We start from the raw sequence: 16,744 nt of genomic DNA on the forward strand, positions 1-16,744 counted from the left end.
CCATTCCAACTAGGTCCCACAAGAAGAAAATGGGACAAAACCTTAGATCTATCATCATAGAAGGATAAAGAAAGAATCTTGGACACTTACCAAGGTCTAGAGATGCCTTAAAGAGATCTTCACTCCATCCAAGAAGCACCACGATCCTTTCCAATTCCTCTTCTTCATTTGAAAGCAATCAAAATCACCAAAATGGACTCACAACTCACAATAAAGGATTAAGGTTAGTCAAGGTTGTAAAAAACGCTCGACGTTAGCTAGTCAGTGGATTGGGGTCAAGGGATTAATCGACTATGCGGAGATTTGTCGGAGGATTAATTGGGGACCATTAATTGCTAATTTGTGGAATTAAAAAAAATTAGATATCACCAATATCATATCAAAGTTCGTAAATACCACTAATATGATAACAAAATAAGTTAACATGATTAATACAACACTAATTATGCCTCAGATTGCTTCCATTGAAATAAAACTTCTTCAAAATGTTAAAATTTCATCCTTTTATAATGTTTCACCCATTATGTATGCATGGATTAATCGTTAGACGCCCTCTAATCGGTCAAGTAGCGCCTAGGGATTAATCGGGACCTAGTCGGGATTTTTACAACAGTGAGGTTAGGGTTTTTGAAGCTTGAGGGATGATGGAGGCTGAAAAGGAACCCTAGGTTCAAGATATAAAGGTTTAAATACGAAAGAAACCCTAAAAGTATTATGAGCTTGGGCCAGGACAGTTGCCACGTGGTGGCGGCCTAATGCCACGCTGTGACGGTTCAATAAAACGCACGTCTTTTATTCGGTGCCATGTCGTGGGCATCCTTGTGCCACATCGTGGCACATAGTTTCCCCCCCCCCCCCCCAGAACTCCAACTTTAACCCCTGATAAATATAAAGCTAAACTACTCTGGAACACGGGTGTTACACCTTGATCTGAATAGATTAAGTGCTTAACTCAAAATTTTGAATATGCTCTAGGAAGTGTGATGTGAGTTTCAATTGGGTTGTATGATTTTTTTTTTGCCATGGCATGATCGCGCCACGTCGTGTAGATGGGTTATGACACATTAACTGTTGCTTTTTGACCAAATAACCGTTGGCTTTTTGACCTAATGACCGTTGGCTTTTTGACCTATTTGACTTTTAGTCAAACTTCAAGGGATCTAAACTGTAGAATGAGGTTTGACCTTTGATTGTTATTTCTGTGGCTCATGTTGTTGATTCATTCGAATGCACAAGTGTATTGATCCTAGGGGAAGTTGGCTGTAAGCCTTCAAGCCCAATAAGAGGATGACTAGAAGGTCTTTGGGATGAGGGCCTTGTGCCTATAAGCCCATTGAGGTGTTGACCATGAGCTGACTGGAAGTTTGACATGTATTTGATGATAAAGTTATGAGCCTATAGGCCCACTAAGATGTTGAATATGAGCATTGTATGTATGGAATGTATATGTGATGTGATATATGATATTTTGAGGAACTTAATAAGCTTTATAATTACAATTGTGGATTAATTTTTTAAATGGTTCTGCTGATCGTGGGAAGGACTTGACTTTAACTGTACGACACGTGCATCATAATCATTAATGATTTACAGACTTTCGTTGTATATGATGAGTTTGATACATTGATTTTCATGAATTGGTTTTGTAGTTTTAAACAATCATTACTTCTATCTTTTGAGAAATGGATGCTTACTTATGGTTTTAAAAGATTTTTTTTCTTGAAACTTGAGATGTTACAACTATGAATGAATTTAACAATCTTTGATTTTGAATGTTTATTTTGCATCTTGTATTATATAAGGGGAAAGTTATAAATTTAACAATTTTTTATCTGAAAAAAAAAATTATAATAAACACGGCATATTCCTTGCTAATTAATAAATACTAGGTTTAGACCGTCCGCACGATGCTGCGGAAGCCCAATATGTTGAAAAACGCATCTCGATATGGATAAGACTTTTGGTAGAAATTTATGCGCATTGTAGCGAAAAACTTTTTTACAAAATGAATTATAAAAGTATAAAATAAGGTTTCGAAGCATAAAAATTATGTACGGATGATTTGAAGTTTGAAAATATATAAAAAATAATATTAATAAAAATGAAAACTATAAAAATAATTATGTAAAAGATAAAAAATGTAACTTTAAAATATAGTAAGAAGTCAAAATTATAACTTAAAATTATCAATAATTTAAGTTTAAAATTATAAAAGATAAAAACTATTTATAAATTATTTCAGGATAGAAAATATAAATGTAAAGGGTTTGCTATAATACGAGTCATGCTTAACAGTGTAAATCACTCATATGCTCCAAGTTGCTATTATAAAGGATAAAAACTATTTAGTATTTCCAAATAGAACTTTATTTGCGTTTTGTATAAAAAACTTTAATAACTATAAATATAATAATAATATAATAAAAATTTAGTAATTTGGGTTTTAGAAAAAAGAAAAAAACAAATTAACAGTGTAAATCACTCATATGCTCCAAGTTGGTATCCTCCCTAATAAATGAAAATAATTTTGCCACATGTCACTCTCTCATTAACTTGGACACATGTCATTTTTTGGTATTTTTGAATACATGTATTTCCACGTGTCATTTTCTCATTGTTTGTCTTTTCTTAATTAACACATCATATTTATATCTCAATTAATAATTACCTTAATTGAAAATAACCATTAAATTACAATATTACAACTCATATACTATTGAATATGTTTCCTTTTAAATTCAAATTTTAAATTTTAAATTTCAAATTTAAATAAATTTTTGTTTAAACCTTCATATTTAATTTTTTTTTTCTATCCAACCCGTATAACATACGGATCTCACAACTAGTTTAATACATATATAATAACTCCCTTATTTATTTATTTATTTTTGAATTTGTACAGGTGGAATGTGATTTTAATTTCTATCTTTTTCTGGTTGCCAAATGCCAACTATCATTAAACAATGAAACATATAAAAGTAACATACGAACTCCAGACCTAATAATAACAACCCAATTCACTCCAGATTCTGAAATTGTGTTCTTCTGACTCGAACCCTTCGATTTCCTCTTCCAGTTCGAAATAAATCACGTAATCGCACGCGTTCAATTTTGCTTCTATCATTATTATTGATTCTTTATATATTTTGGCGAAATATATAATAATTCACCAAGAATGTTTCCTGGGATGATGGATCCGGAGATGATCAGACTTGCTCAAGAACAGATGAGTCGTATGTCACCCGCAGAGTTATCCAGGATCCAGCAACAGGTTAATTACTATAATTTAAAGTTCAATCGAGAAAAAACATATAGTTTAAGCGATTTTGAGGGAAAAAAACAGAAATACGCTGTGAATTCATGTGATTGCTTCCCATTGCTTTGTAAAACTTCACTTGGGTTCCTTACATAACAAGTGGAAATCAGGACCCATAAATTTATGTTGATATACATCGGTAATATGCATATATTGTAAATCAGTATTCCTGAAGGTGTAAGCGATAGGGTTCGTATGTTACATAAATGAAGGTAAACTGCTATTTCTTACATCTAACCCCTTTTTTAACATTTACATGGTGTTGTATGAAACTACAGATGATGTCTAATCCCGAGTTGATGAAAATGGCGTCAGAGAGCATGAAAAATATGAAGCCAGAAGACTTGAGGCGTGCTGCAGAACAGTTGAAGTCTACTCAGCCAGATGAGATGGCTGAAATTGGTGCCAAAATGGCAAATGCAACACCTCAGGAGTTTGCTTCTATGCGTTCCCAAGTAGATGCACAGATAAATTATCAGTTAAATGCAGCCCAAATGCTGAAACAAAAGGTAACCAACACTTGATTATGAAAAAAGTTTTATATATTATATGATTTTCTATCATGAACATGAGATTATATTTCCATTTTGGTAGGGGAATGAGCTTCACAGTCAGGGAAAGTTTAATGATGCCTTGGAGAACTATTCAAGGGCAAGTCTTATCTTTTTGCATTTTCTTATTGACTTATTGTTATAAATTTGTAATTTTGTTTCATATATATGTTTATTTTTTTTGTTAACCAGGCAAAAAATAATCTGAAAAGCACACCTTCATCTAAAGGAGGACCTCTTCTCTTGGCTTGCTCTCTTAATTTGATGTCATGTTACTTAAAGACTAATCAGTATGATGAGTGCATAAAAGAAGGTATTGAGGTATGGAAAAATACAATTCACTTCAAATCTTATGTTATTCATTGTTATCATGTGTAAGAATCAAAATATATTGTCTTTTTCTATATTGGAAATTCTCCAGGTATTGGCAACAGATTCAAGAAATGTTAAAGCTCTTTATAGGAGAGGTCAAGCATATAAAAGTTTAGGGAAACTTGAAGTGAGTAACCTTTTAATATTTGACCATATTTTAGTGTTACTTAAGCTGTTGATATATATATTTGTATTAATCTGATGGAATTCATGAAATTTATTAGAATGCAGTATCAGACTTGACAAAAGCACTTGAATTTTCTCCTGATGATGAAACTATTGCAGATGTTTTAAGGTATATGATCTTTTCCTAATTTCCTCTATTCTTTTTATCTGCAACTTACTAATGTGATCCATGAAATTACAAATCATTGTACTTTGAAAAAAAAAAAGACATGAAATTACAAAACAATTTATACACTGCTATACAGGGATGCCAAGGAGAAATTAATTGAACATGGTGGCAAGGATGCAACAAGGGGTACATTAATTTAGCCAAGCTTTTTATAGCTATTTTTTATGATAAGGATGGGAAGGGCATTTTTGTCTTTTGCACACACAAAAGATCAAGAGCTGAGAAAGTTGCAATTTTTTGTCCCATTGACATCAATCTGAGTCCTAGTCCAATGTATGCCAAACACAGTATATTCTCTCTTTCTTCTAAAACTTGTTATGAATGTCAACAGGCTTAAAAATAGAGGAGATTACAGATGAAGATCCAACTCCATCATCTGAAATGCATGAAACTTTGTCTTCTAATCAGAAAACAAAAGAAATTAATGATAACATGAATTTTCCAAACAATACCGAGTATTTACAGAGTCTTAAAGATGATAAAGAATCTATCAGGTTTGTATCCATTATAATTATATCTCAAAAAGTCTTTAAACAAATAAAAACACATTCATTTCTGAAATTACAACACTCATTGATGTTTTTTTTTTTTTTTTTTTTTTTTTTTATAAAATGTCTTGGATAGATCATTCCAAAATTTCATGTCTGAATCGGATCCAGAAACCCTAGCATCCATGGGTGGAGGAAAAATCGAAGGAATATCTCCTGATATGGTCAAATCCGCTTCCAATTTAATCAGCAATATGCAACCCGAAGAATTTCAAAGAATGCTTGAAATGGCTACTTCCTTCCAGGGGCAAAATAGTCCATTAAACCCAAATGTCACACCCGATATGCTCAAAACAGCAACTGATATGATGAACATGATGCCACCTGAAGAGCTCCAAAAAATGTCCAAAATGGCATTAAATGGATCAAATACAGAATCAGAAGGTCAAGAAAGGGATTTTTCAACATTTAATGAGGATATTGGTGAGAGTAGCACTTCTAGAGGGGTGTCAAATTCCAGAAATACCCCTCAACCTAGCTTCCCGAGTTCAAGCTTTGATATGCAGGAACAATTAAAAGATCAAATGAAGAATCCAGCTATGCGTGAGGTATCTGTTCAACTTGCATTGTGAAAGCATTAATAATCCAAGTTTATGAATTTATAATTTGGTTTAATATGTGTAGATGATGTCATCAATGATGAAAAATATAAGTCCAGATATGATGGCAAGTATGAGTGAACAATTTGGATATAAAATGTCACGTGAGGATGCAGAAAAAGCTCAACAAGCAATGTCATCTTTATCACCAGAGAGCATTGATAAAATGGTAACCTTCATTTCATTCTTAGATCATTATCATAATTCTTAATTTTTCCATAAATGGAGTAACAAATTTATTTATTGCAAACTATTAACAAATGTTGGTGATATTGGAATAGATGAAATGGGCAAATAGAATACAAAGAGGGGTTGAAGGTGCAAAAAGTACAAAAAACTGGCTACTAGGAAGACAGGGGTTAGCCATGGCTCTAATCATGCTTCTGCTTGCAATTCTCCTCAATTGGCTGGGGTATATTGGTCATTAAACCCTACACTCATATCACTAAATCAAACCATTCTTTTCTTTTTACAACTAGAGGTGTTCTTTAAGTGAAAAAAAAACAATAAAAAAAGATGGATTTTGTTTGTGTCTCAAAAGAAAATATTTATAAATGGTCATCAACGTGACAACTACACATTGTGCTTATAAATAATGTTTTCCATGTGGTTTTAGTTTATTGATTTAAACATTTCGATGTATACTTTATTTGTGAACTTTATTCTATTTAATGTGAACCTTAAGCTATATCTTTTGTTGTCTTAAATATATGTTATGTGATGTGAAGTTCACCTCTTTGTTATATTTGTATTGGGATAAATACAAGGTATAATAACAATGTACTTTCTATTTATTTATTTATTTATTTATTATAGCATTGTGCTTTTAATTCTTATTACATCATTGCATTTTCATAGTATTTCTTCTTAGAACATTGTATTTTGAAAAATCAAAAACCTTCATAGTAGGGGGTGCTAATTTGTCCAAATCCATCTCTTTTTAAACCTCTACCATCCTTGGAATGTTCCACCTTGAAAGTGTTTGATAAAATGTCACGTCAATAATGTATTACACATGAATATCCATGTGGAGACTGACATGACATTCATGTAATCATAATTTAACACAAGTTACAGGTTAGTATATCAACTAATTTTTTGAGATACAATGCTTAACAGCTTAAGTTAGAAAATAATTTGGGAGTATAACACATTAGACTATCCTCGTTAGCAATTCAATCCAATCTAACTTTTTAATAAAAATAATATATACCTCTTCAATCTATACAACTCAACCCAATCTAATTATTTACACCCATTAGCAACTCAATTCAACCCATTTTATATTAAAATTTTATATTTATAGAATTTTATCAATATTAGTATTATTTTTTTGAGAAAAATAAATTAGGTATTTTAATATATTTTATATTAAAGATTAAGTTTATTTATTAACAAAAGTTAATTTTTGATATAAAAGTAACTGCACATGTGACTATAAACTTCATTACAATTTAAGGGAAGCAAGGTTGTGGGTGCGAGCTAGATCACAAACGATTGTCACATTCTTATTTTTTTAATATATTTTTTTTCTATGAGGCGTTCGCAATAAACCCCCAATGGGGATAGTCTAACAAACGAAAGTAAAAATGCTATAACAAAAAACAAACAAAAATGCATTGCTAATTTTTTTTTTTTTTTTTTTGAATTGCACATGTACATTTAATTGAACAACGTAAGAGAAATTGGTGTTCGTGAGTTTAATTAAATGAAGGAAGTGAAATGAAATGAAAGAAAAATTTTCTCTTAAATTTACTTCCAATTTGGAAGGATTTAAAGAGAAAAGAATAAAATGTTTAATTTTTCTTTCATATTTTTCTAACTTGGATCACAAAATACAATTTTCTTGTATTTTTTCTCTTATTTTCTCTTTTTACTTTCTTTTCCTTTTTTTAAATTTCTTGTAGTTTTTATTTTTTTGTTAAAACTCAAAAACTAGGTGTTAACTTTAGAAAGATTGCTTCCATTGAAGACCTAATCTACCATAATAAATAAGAATGATTTTATCACGTGTCATTCTCTCATTTAATTGGCCACATGTCATTTTGTCATAATTTTGAGATATATATATATATATATATATATATATATATATATATATATATATTCCACTTGTCATTTATTTCATTTTTAATATATATCATTAATTTAGTTTTCATAAATTAAACCTACCATAACTATTAATTTTAAATTTTAAACTTTAAATTTCAATTTTAATTTCAAATAAATTTACAGTTTAAAGCTTTGTGTTTAACATTTTGTTATAGTTGATCATTTTAATACACGAGTTTGAAAACTAAATACAAAAGTTTAATTTATTTATTTTTTGCATGTTTTTTCTCATAATTTTCAAATTCAAATAAACTTTCAATTTAATTGTTCATATTTAACTTTTTCTTTTAATCAACCCGTATAATATACGGGTCTTACAACTAGTAAGTAATAATAATGATACATCATACGTGGGTGAATGAAGTAAAGGAGCGGCATATAAAAGAAAGCTACTATAAAAAGAATTGATAAAGGAATAAATAAGTAGATAGGAATATAAATATAAATGAAGCTATAAATAAAAAGTAACTATACAGGTATACTACTCCATGATTTAATTTTATGAATTAAGTATTGATTAATTTCATGAATTAAGTATTGAATTGAATAATATTTCAAGCTACCTATGATCTCTAAGTTTGAAAATTGGACTGATAATTGGACTTTAAACGTATCACAACTATGAATTGTATGTAAGTGTGGCCGTAAATAACTATTAGGATCACGATACGCTTATTATATGCATGAGTTTTTGTCTAAAGCCCTGTTTGGAAAATGAAATAGTTTATTGTAATTTAATGATCTGCAAGATTGAGATAGTTTATTGTAATTTAAGGCTTGGTCTATTAAAATAGCTTATCGTAGTTTAATAAAGTAACTTATAAGCTAACTTGAAATATGAAATATCTTATTGATAATGGTATGTAAAATCAAGTCTTAAATTTATAAGTCGATTTCACCAATGTCAAGAACCATTACACAAATGAGCAAGTGCATCAAATCGTTTAGTTGTATAGATTTTATAATATCGAGTTGTCAAATTGTAAGAGAACATATATGATCGGGTTCAGATATTTGATTATCAATTATACTAAGACAAAAAAATAAAAAGGAGAATTTGCATTTAAACTAAGAAGCAAAGTAAAACGAAACAAAGATGGAAAACTGATTTGGAAACAGATAACTAAGTGTACTTCTCCTTAGACTTGATTACACCCTTCAATAATGCTTGGTCTCTAACTCTCTATATCATGTAATGGATATTACATGTTATTCACTGATTCCTAAGTTGATTTGTTTTCTTGGTCGGTTTATAAATCATAATGATGGTAAGAAGAATTAACTCAATGACCTGATATTAATTAATCTCTATTATCAATATTTGTTGAAGACCAAATTTGTTGTGTCTATCTTTTTGGAATTGTAATTTTGAGTTTCACTATTTAAGAGCTTTGTATATACTTTCGTAAATATTAGTTTCACATATTTTTCTAATATTTTGTTTCGAGTAATTGAGTGTCGCATACTCGCATATGGTGTTAGGTTTTATTCAAAAACCGGTTTCTAAAAACGCTAAATACGCCAAGAAAGCTTTAATCTTGAATAAACTTAAAATTATTTTAACCAACCAATGATCATTTTACATGAACATGAAATATTAAAAGAATCATAAAAAGAAAAGATTACAACATTTGAAGTCTTTGATTCTCTTGGGAGGTTGGAAGTTAATGAAGTATTGACAAGAATCTATCTAGATATATCCACCAGCAATTATCCAACATAACCTTTCATGCTTAGCTTCAGGAAGGTCTTCGTTAATGGATCCTACTAAATTTAATTTGTGTGAATTTTATGAATATAATATTCTCTTTATTTAACTTTATTTTAAATGTAGTTAAGTATTTTTGGAGAATATAATTGTTGTTCTGATGTAACTTAGAGTTCTTATCTTGATTAAGTACTCTCTTGATGTCACAAAAGATTTCTAAGTAATCATTTAAATGGAATGACTCATTATAACTTATAAGCTAAAAACTAGTTTTTAAGCTAGTTTAAACAAAGCCTTAAGTATATATTGAGTCTTACTTCCCTTTACTAGGTTGTGAACTAGGTTCACAACATTGTGGTCAAAATGGACAATATCTTGTCTAAGATAACTTTTGGTAGAATGTGAATAGTTTTGAATTTATTAGTATAGTGTTCGTAAAATATATGTGGCCTAATATTATTATTTTAATTTATTTGACAAAATAAACCCACGTTTAATCATTATAATGTTTGAGAGTGATATTGAAACCTGTGGGACCAACATTATGGATAAGAGGAAAGTGTTATGGATAGCTCAAAAAAATGGTGTGTGTATCCTATAACGTAATCTTGAAAGTATACTATAACATCCATGTATCGATATATTGTTCGCTTTGAAAAAAACATGACAACTTCCAAGGAGGTCACAATCATAGGAATTGCTCCTACCTAAGCACACTTAAACATAAAATTTTCATGGGAACACCTACCATTATCGCCACCCCACCCCCACCACCACTTCCACCTCTATCGCCGCCACCACCACCACCGTCACCACCCATAATCATCGCTGCCACCTATCGCCACCGCCACCACATCCATCACTATTCCTACCCATTGCTACTACCACTCACAACCAACGTCACCACCTAAGCCGCCACTACCATCGCCACCACCACCATTACCACCATCGCCATCGCCACCACCACAAATATCAACCAGATAAGAACTTCAAGTAAAAGTTACATTTATAGAAAATTACCACAACTTCATAAAATCTTAAACACAAATTAAATATCCATCGATTACTTCCAATATCAACTAGATGAGAACTTAGCCAAACATTACTAAGAAAGAAAAGAATGGATTAATTGTATCAACCATTTTAACGCAAAATGTGAAGAAATATGGGTTCAAAAACCCTAAAGATGTCTTCAAGATTGTTCTTCCAGCTTCCTCCAAGTTCCAAACGAGATCCCTTTAAGATGACACCAACCATACCCCATATAGAAGCTTTAAAAGTGAAAAGAAAGAAATTTCCCTAAATAGCTTACATGGGCTGCTTAAGCCATATTATAAATTTTATGCGTGCCACATAAAAGTGGTCGGACAATTTTGACTTGCACGGAAAGGTCATTTATAACATGATCTTCCTTGACTCTTTCTCTTTGTTTTTACAACTCTTTTAAGATGCCAATTTTGGTCCAAATATCCACAAAAACTAGTCCATATTTTCTAGATTAAGCTTAAACTCTTTCTTTCTTCCATCTCCCAACTAGCCCAAATAAAGATGTTTCCAAGTTTTCTTTAAGGCCTCCCAAGCCCGCAAAAACTCTTGGGACCAACCCCTAACAAGTCCGCACCATATCGAGTCTTCTAAAAATATGAAATTACTTAAAAAAAAACTCAAAAGTACATGAAATAAATATAAATAATAAAAAGAAAATATGCATGATGATTATCTAAAAATAAATGAAATATGGTAAAATAAACTATGAAAGAAATAAATAAAATGCAAGTATCAGTTACTCTATGTATGTGTTCTAAAATCCCCTAAGTGTTTAAAAGAGATTCTGGGGTAACATCCTATGCAAACAAAATGGGTACCTAGGCATGTAACCTTTTTTTGACTTGACTTGATTGACCTTGAATTTGATGAAAACTTAATTGTTTAATAGATATGATCTCAATAAGAACTTAGTTGTTCATTATAGACAAGCTCGATGAGGATATATATGTTTAAAGTAGATAATTTTTATGAGAACTTAATTGTTTACTATAGATGATCTTGATGAGAACTTGGATGTTTAATAATGGTTTTGAAGAGACCTTAATTTTTTAATATATATGACATGATGTTATTTTGTTGATCATATGTTATTCACTAGGCTTTCTAGCCTAGTACATATTCACTATATTATGGTATGGAAAAAAAGTAACGTTCCATTACATGCTATAGACGAGTGAATAAATAGAAGAACAAAGACTTGTGGCTTAGAAATAGCATATACAATTCTTGTTAACACTATCTTTGATTTTGATATGATAACCCCTCATATGGTTAAACAAATATTATTTATTTTGAAGGTAAATAAAATATGGAACTTCCACTTTAAATGATGATATTATACTTTTGAAACCTAATTAAAATTTGCTACTTCATCAAAGTCTATACGAGAGGTGTTTGAGTTTCATCAACCATTAAGGTTGCATGAAGCAAATTACATATGCCACATCTAAATTTTGTTTTCAGAGCAAATCTGTATATGAACTAGGTTTTGGACAATCGTAGGTGAGATTGTTTCTATCTTTTAGTAACAATTTAAACATGTTTCATGTTTTTTGGTAAAATATATGTGGGACTTGTTCATGAGTTGGTGCAAATGAGGAATGGAGGGAGAGAAATTTACCATTTTGCCGTAATATATGCATTGAGTTAACGGAATCCTTCTAAGGCTTTTAGAGGCAAGAACCAAACTTGCAACAAAACTACCAAACAAGGACCAAAAGTGCAACAGTCCAATCTAATAGATTAAACTCGATTTGAGAGTACAAATAGACAATTTTATAATATAATCGAGTTTGTGATTGAGATTTGAGAGGACACCTCCATATTTATAGGGACAAAATCTTGTAAAACGAAATCCATATTTATGTACACAATGTGTGAATGCTTCTTTTTTGTCTCCATGTGTGTGATGCATGTGATTCCCATTAGGTCTTCATTCTCTCCCTTCCTTTTCTTGATTTAATCGTGTCCCAGCCGCAGTAAACACACTCCGAATCTAGCCCTAGTCGACTACCAATAACCAGTTGAAAACCCCTTCGCCCAACTGTAAATTCTCGTAATTTCATCCTGCTCAGACGCTTTACCTCAAAGATCTTTCTACACCTTATCTCGCGATCTTCATTGCGCCTATCAGAATTCGACTTTACTTTCTCCGACTCATATGAGTTCATGGGAGGGATTTCAGTCGGTACGTTTCTGACGATTTCTTGTGGCAATTAATTACATTACCTTCGTTTCCATTTTTCGGTTTTGATTGCAGGAAAGTTTATTCTTTTTTTATGGTAGCGAATTGCGAAGTTTAATTCTGTGTGATGTTGAAGTTTTGATTGATGGTGTTGAAGTTTTCTGCGTGATCAACAGTTTGAGAGTGACTATCTGATGTTGAAGTTTTGATTGATGTTGTTTGAGTGTTTTAGCAAATTATTATTACTTTCAGAAGTAATGGATAAGATCAAGAAAAAAAACTTTAATTTATATTTGTATTATAGCATACCACTTCCATTTCTTTCTATTATATCATTATAATATCTAGTTTGAAGCTTGTTTTCTTATTAAAGCATTTTTCTTTGAAAAATCTACCAAAGTGAAAAATGCTTTGGATGACGTTTGCTATAATTAAATATTTATTTCTAAATATAATCTTGTAATAGAAGGGAATCAAAATATGGTTTTATAGTTTTTATTTAGCACATAATTTGATATGATGATTATTATATATTTTGATCATCGTAACACCTTTTATTTACATTTGAAGTTTTGGATTCCATTTTACGTTATAACCTTTTCACTTTTAATTAACTTTTGTAAAATTTTGGATGACAGGATTGAATAGAGATTACAAAGATGGGTGTTTCTGGAAAGTGGATTAAATCACTTCTTAGTATCAAGAAACCACAAAAGTCACAATCCTCTGAAAAGGATGAAAATGTTGGTACCCTTTTGTTTGCCTTCTCTGTATAAATAATTTTATGCAAACATTTTTTGGGACTAAATGCAAGAAATAGCAACATACTATTAATTTTAGTGTATTATAACATAATACTTCCATTTCTTTTTATTACATTATTACATCATTATTCTTTAATTGTTTTTATTAAGGCGTTAACTTTGAAAAATCTACCCAATTATAGCATTGTACTTTTGGGATTTTTTCTTATTAGGACATTGTACCTTGAAAAGTCTAATGGAATGGAATGATCAATTACTAAAGGAATGGAGTTCCTTCCTTGTGTTTGATTTGCATTCCATAGCTAATAGGGTGTTTGTTTCTTTCCATTCCATCATGGAATTGAATGAAATATTACAATGCAACCCATTTTTATTTATGTAGTCTTCTTCAATAACGAAAATCTCCAGAGAAAACTTTAATCAAATTGTTTTTTTTTTTTTTTTTTTTTTTTTTTTTTTTTTTTTTTTCATATATAACTAGAAAATATATAGTTTATTATAAGCTTATCTAAGGTTTTATCATGTTTAATATCTCTATTTTTGAATAAACAAAATATTCAATTTCTTTATCAAATAACCTATACAATAGAGATAAAACTATATAATTTATCTACATATAATGTAAAAAGACCATATGAAAACCCATTCCATTTATACAGTCCAACAAAACATAATAATCTAACATAATGTTCTATTCCATTAATACAAACAAAATGACTTAATAGAGAAAGTCAAGGCCAATTTCAAATTTTCACAAATTTGCTTCCATTTTGTAGTGGTCTCATCATCACACATCCATAGAAAATGATGTTTTTTTTTATTCATTTACTTTCATAATTAAACCTTATTCTCTATATCTTATACCTTTAAAAAACTGTTTCAGAGAACAACAAATTTCGGGAAGTTTGGGCACAGGAGAAAGAATTCAATAGAGATCAATAACAACATTTTTCAGAACAAATTCCACCAGAATCCTGCTGAATTGCTTCAAGATGTTATTGATAACTCTCCATCCACTTCACTTCAAATACAAAATTCATCTCAAACCAAATCCCAAACTAGACAAGAGTGGGCAGCTATACGAATCCAAACCGCATTTCGAGGAATTTTGGTACTAAATAATAAACCTCTATCCATTTATCTACTCATAATTAATAGTAAAATACTTCCATCATGCATCAACCTTGTTGGAGTTATATTTGGTTACTTCAACCTTAAAGTATATTTTGTTATAATAATAATAATAATAATAATAATATATGTATATGTTTAGGCTAGGCGGGCCCTACGAGCTTTAAAAGGATTGGTGAGGCTACAGGCTCTTGTGAGAGGGCATGCAGTGAGAAAACAAGCTGCAATAACTCTTCGATGTATGCAAGCTTTAGTCAGAGTCCAGGCTCGTGTTAGAGCCAGACGTGTTCGCATTGCATTGGAAGAAGGCCAATCAGAACAACAGCTTCAACACGAGGCTCATGTTCGAGAAATAGAGGTAAATTTTTTTAAAATTTTTAGTCAACTTTAATCTTGACTCCACATAGGAAAGATACGTAGGACAAGACAGAACAGGTTGTACTGCATCTGGTGTACGTTTGGATTGCCACTCAGACTGATGTCAGTGAGACAAAAATTGCAACTTTTTGTCCCGCCAGGGTGGAACATGGACCCGTTCTTGATGTCTCGTGTGTTGAAAAGACGTGAATGCCCTTTTCATCATCATAATTGAAAATAGTCATAGAAAGCTTTGAAGGGATATGTTCTATGATGAGGATGAGGGCATTCACGTCTTTTGCACATACTAGAGATCGCGAGTGAGTCCTTGTCCCACCTTGTTTGAGCTTTTTGGGTGTGAAAAAATCATAATTTTTGTCCCATTGACACATTACACATGTCTTGTCTTGTGTAAACATAGAGGCATAGAATTAAAAGTGATTTTTTCCCCAATACATTGGCTGTATGCCTGGATAACACATTTTTTGGTAAATAAGTCAAACACAACACAAATATAATTGGACTAATATGATCCAACTTTTGATGGTTTTTGGTTTTTGACAGGAAGGATGGTGTGATAGTGTTGGATCTGTTGAACAAATTCAAGCAAAGTTAATAAAGAGACAGGAGGCAGCTGCTAAACGTGAGAGAGCCATGGCATATGCTCTTGCTCACCAGGTAAATATAATAATAATGATATGATTTCTTTCTTGAGTAAAATTACTGAAATGACCTTGTGAATAATGCAGTGGCAAGCAGGATCGAGACAACAGCAAGCAACAGCTGTAACTGGATTTGAACCGGATAAGACAAACTGGGGATGGAACTGGTTGGAAAGATGGATGGCTGTTCGTCCATGGGAGAATCGGTTTCTTGACATCAGTGGAGTCAAGATTCAGGAGAATTTGAATTGTTCTTCAAAACAAGATCAAGATCACAACATGAAGAACCAGTTAATGAAATCTAATGGAAAGAAAACTATCCAATCAGATCTTACAAATGACAAAATGGGACAATCTGAATTGAATGGTTTTGGTTCTTCTTCACCTATTAAGTCAAGAAGCATGCAAGAACCACCTCCTGCCATTGTAGATAACTTATTGCTTATTGATTCAGTCAATGAAGGGAGCTCAAGCTCAAGATCCCACAGCAATCCGAAAGAAAGATGTTTAATTTCGGGTAATCAGGGAAAGAAGCGAAGGTCTCTGCCTAGTAGCGGTTAGTCTATCTGTTCTTTTTGGAATACAAGGGCAAAATGGTCATTTGGTCTCACTCAGATGGTTTATTAAGTAATTTTTGTTCTTGAAGAAAAGTCAAAATTGCATCTTCTTACAAGCTTGATTTTTGTTGATATGAACAGGAAAAATCGGGAAAAGTACAGGGGCTCAAATGTCCAGGCAACCTGGTAAATCTGCTGCAAAAACACTGAGCACTTGATTTGAAAATGGTGAAAATTGCAGATGTTTGTATATAAATGCTCAGTTGGTATGAGATTGTGTTTTGGGGCTCAGAGAAGTGAGAAAAGGTTATGGGGTTTAATTTGTAATTATTGATTGTTATTGTTTTTGTAACTAGCAATAATTGTTTTGTTGTATTGAGAATGTGATGCAGAGTGGAAAGAGAATTGTATGTTGAAGAGATCTTGTTGTGCAATGTCAAAATACTTCATGTTTAAATCTTATTATGTTTGTGTTTTATT

At 31.3% G+C, this 16,744-nt stretch overlaps 2 protein-coding genes and 1 long non-coding RNA gene across 3 annotated transcripts; 2 read left to right on the forward strand and 1 right to left on the reverse strand.

Moving 5' to 3' along the window:
• The first annotated feature begins 2,981 nt into the window (after positions 1 to 2,981).
• LOC111907808 (outer envelope protein 61) lies at positions 2,982 to 6,429 on the forward strand. The gene is made up of 11 exons (XM_023903615.2): positions 2,982 to 3,271; positions 3,595 to 3,825; positions 3,911 to 3,967; positions 4,060 to 4,188; positions 4,289 to 4,366; positions 4,464 to 4,534; positions 4,671 to 4,720; positions 4,926 to 5,088; positions 5,219 to 5,690; positions 5,767 to 5,910; positions 6,023 to 6,429. The coding sequence occupies exons 1-11, from the start codon at positions 3,176 to 3,178 to the stop codon at positions 6,167 to 6,169; spliced, it is 1,638 nt and encodes a 545-aa protein (XP_023759383.1). The 5' UTR covers positions 2,982 to 3,175; the 3' UTR covers positions 6,170 to 6,429.
• A 3,735-nt stretch (positions 6,430 to 10,164) lies between these two features.
• On the reverse strand, positions 10,165 to 12,369 carry LOC122196938 (uncharacterized). Its single transcript, XR_006189583.2, has 2 exons — positions 12,230 to 12,369; positions 10,165 to 11,195 (listed from the first exon to the last, which is right to left on the reverse strand). It is a non-coding gene; the product is annotated as an uncharacterized LOC122196938 (long non-coding RNA).
• A 135-nt stretch (positions 12,370 to 12,504) lies between these two features.
• Positions 12,505 to 16,726, forward strand: LOC111907806 (protein IQ-DOMAIN 5). Its single transcript, XM_023903614.3, has 7 exons — positions 12,505 to 12,796; positions 13,432 to 13,536; positions 14,441 to 14,668; positions 14,831 to 15,046; positions 15,610 to 15,723; positions 15,795 to 16,263; positions 16,406 to 16,726. Exons 2-7 carry the CDS (start codon positions 13,453 to 13,455, stop codon positions 16,480 to 16,482), a joined length of 1,188 nt encoding a protein of 395 aa, XP_023759382.1. The 5' UTR covers positions 12,505 to 12,796; positions 13,432 to 13,452; the 3' UTR covers positions 16,483 to 16,726.
• The last annotated feature ends 18 nt before the right edge of the window (positions 16,727 to 16,744 follow it).

This window comes from Lactuca sativa, chromosome 3 (genome assembly GCF_002870075.4).
Source record: "Lactuca sativa cultivar Salinas chromosome 3, Lsat_Salinas_v11, whole genome shotgun sequence".
NCBI classification, from domain to species: Eukaryota; Viridiplantae; Streptophyta; class Magnoliopsida; order Asterales; family Asteraceae; genus Lactuca; species Lactuca sativa.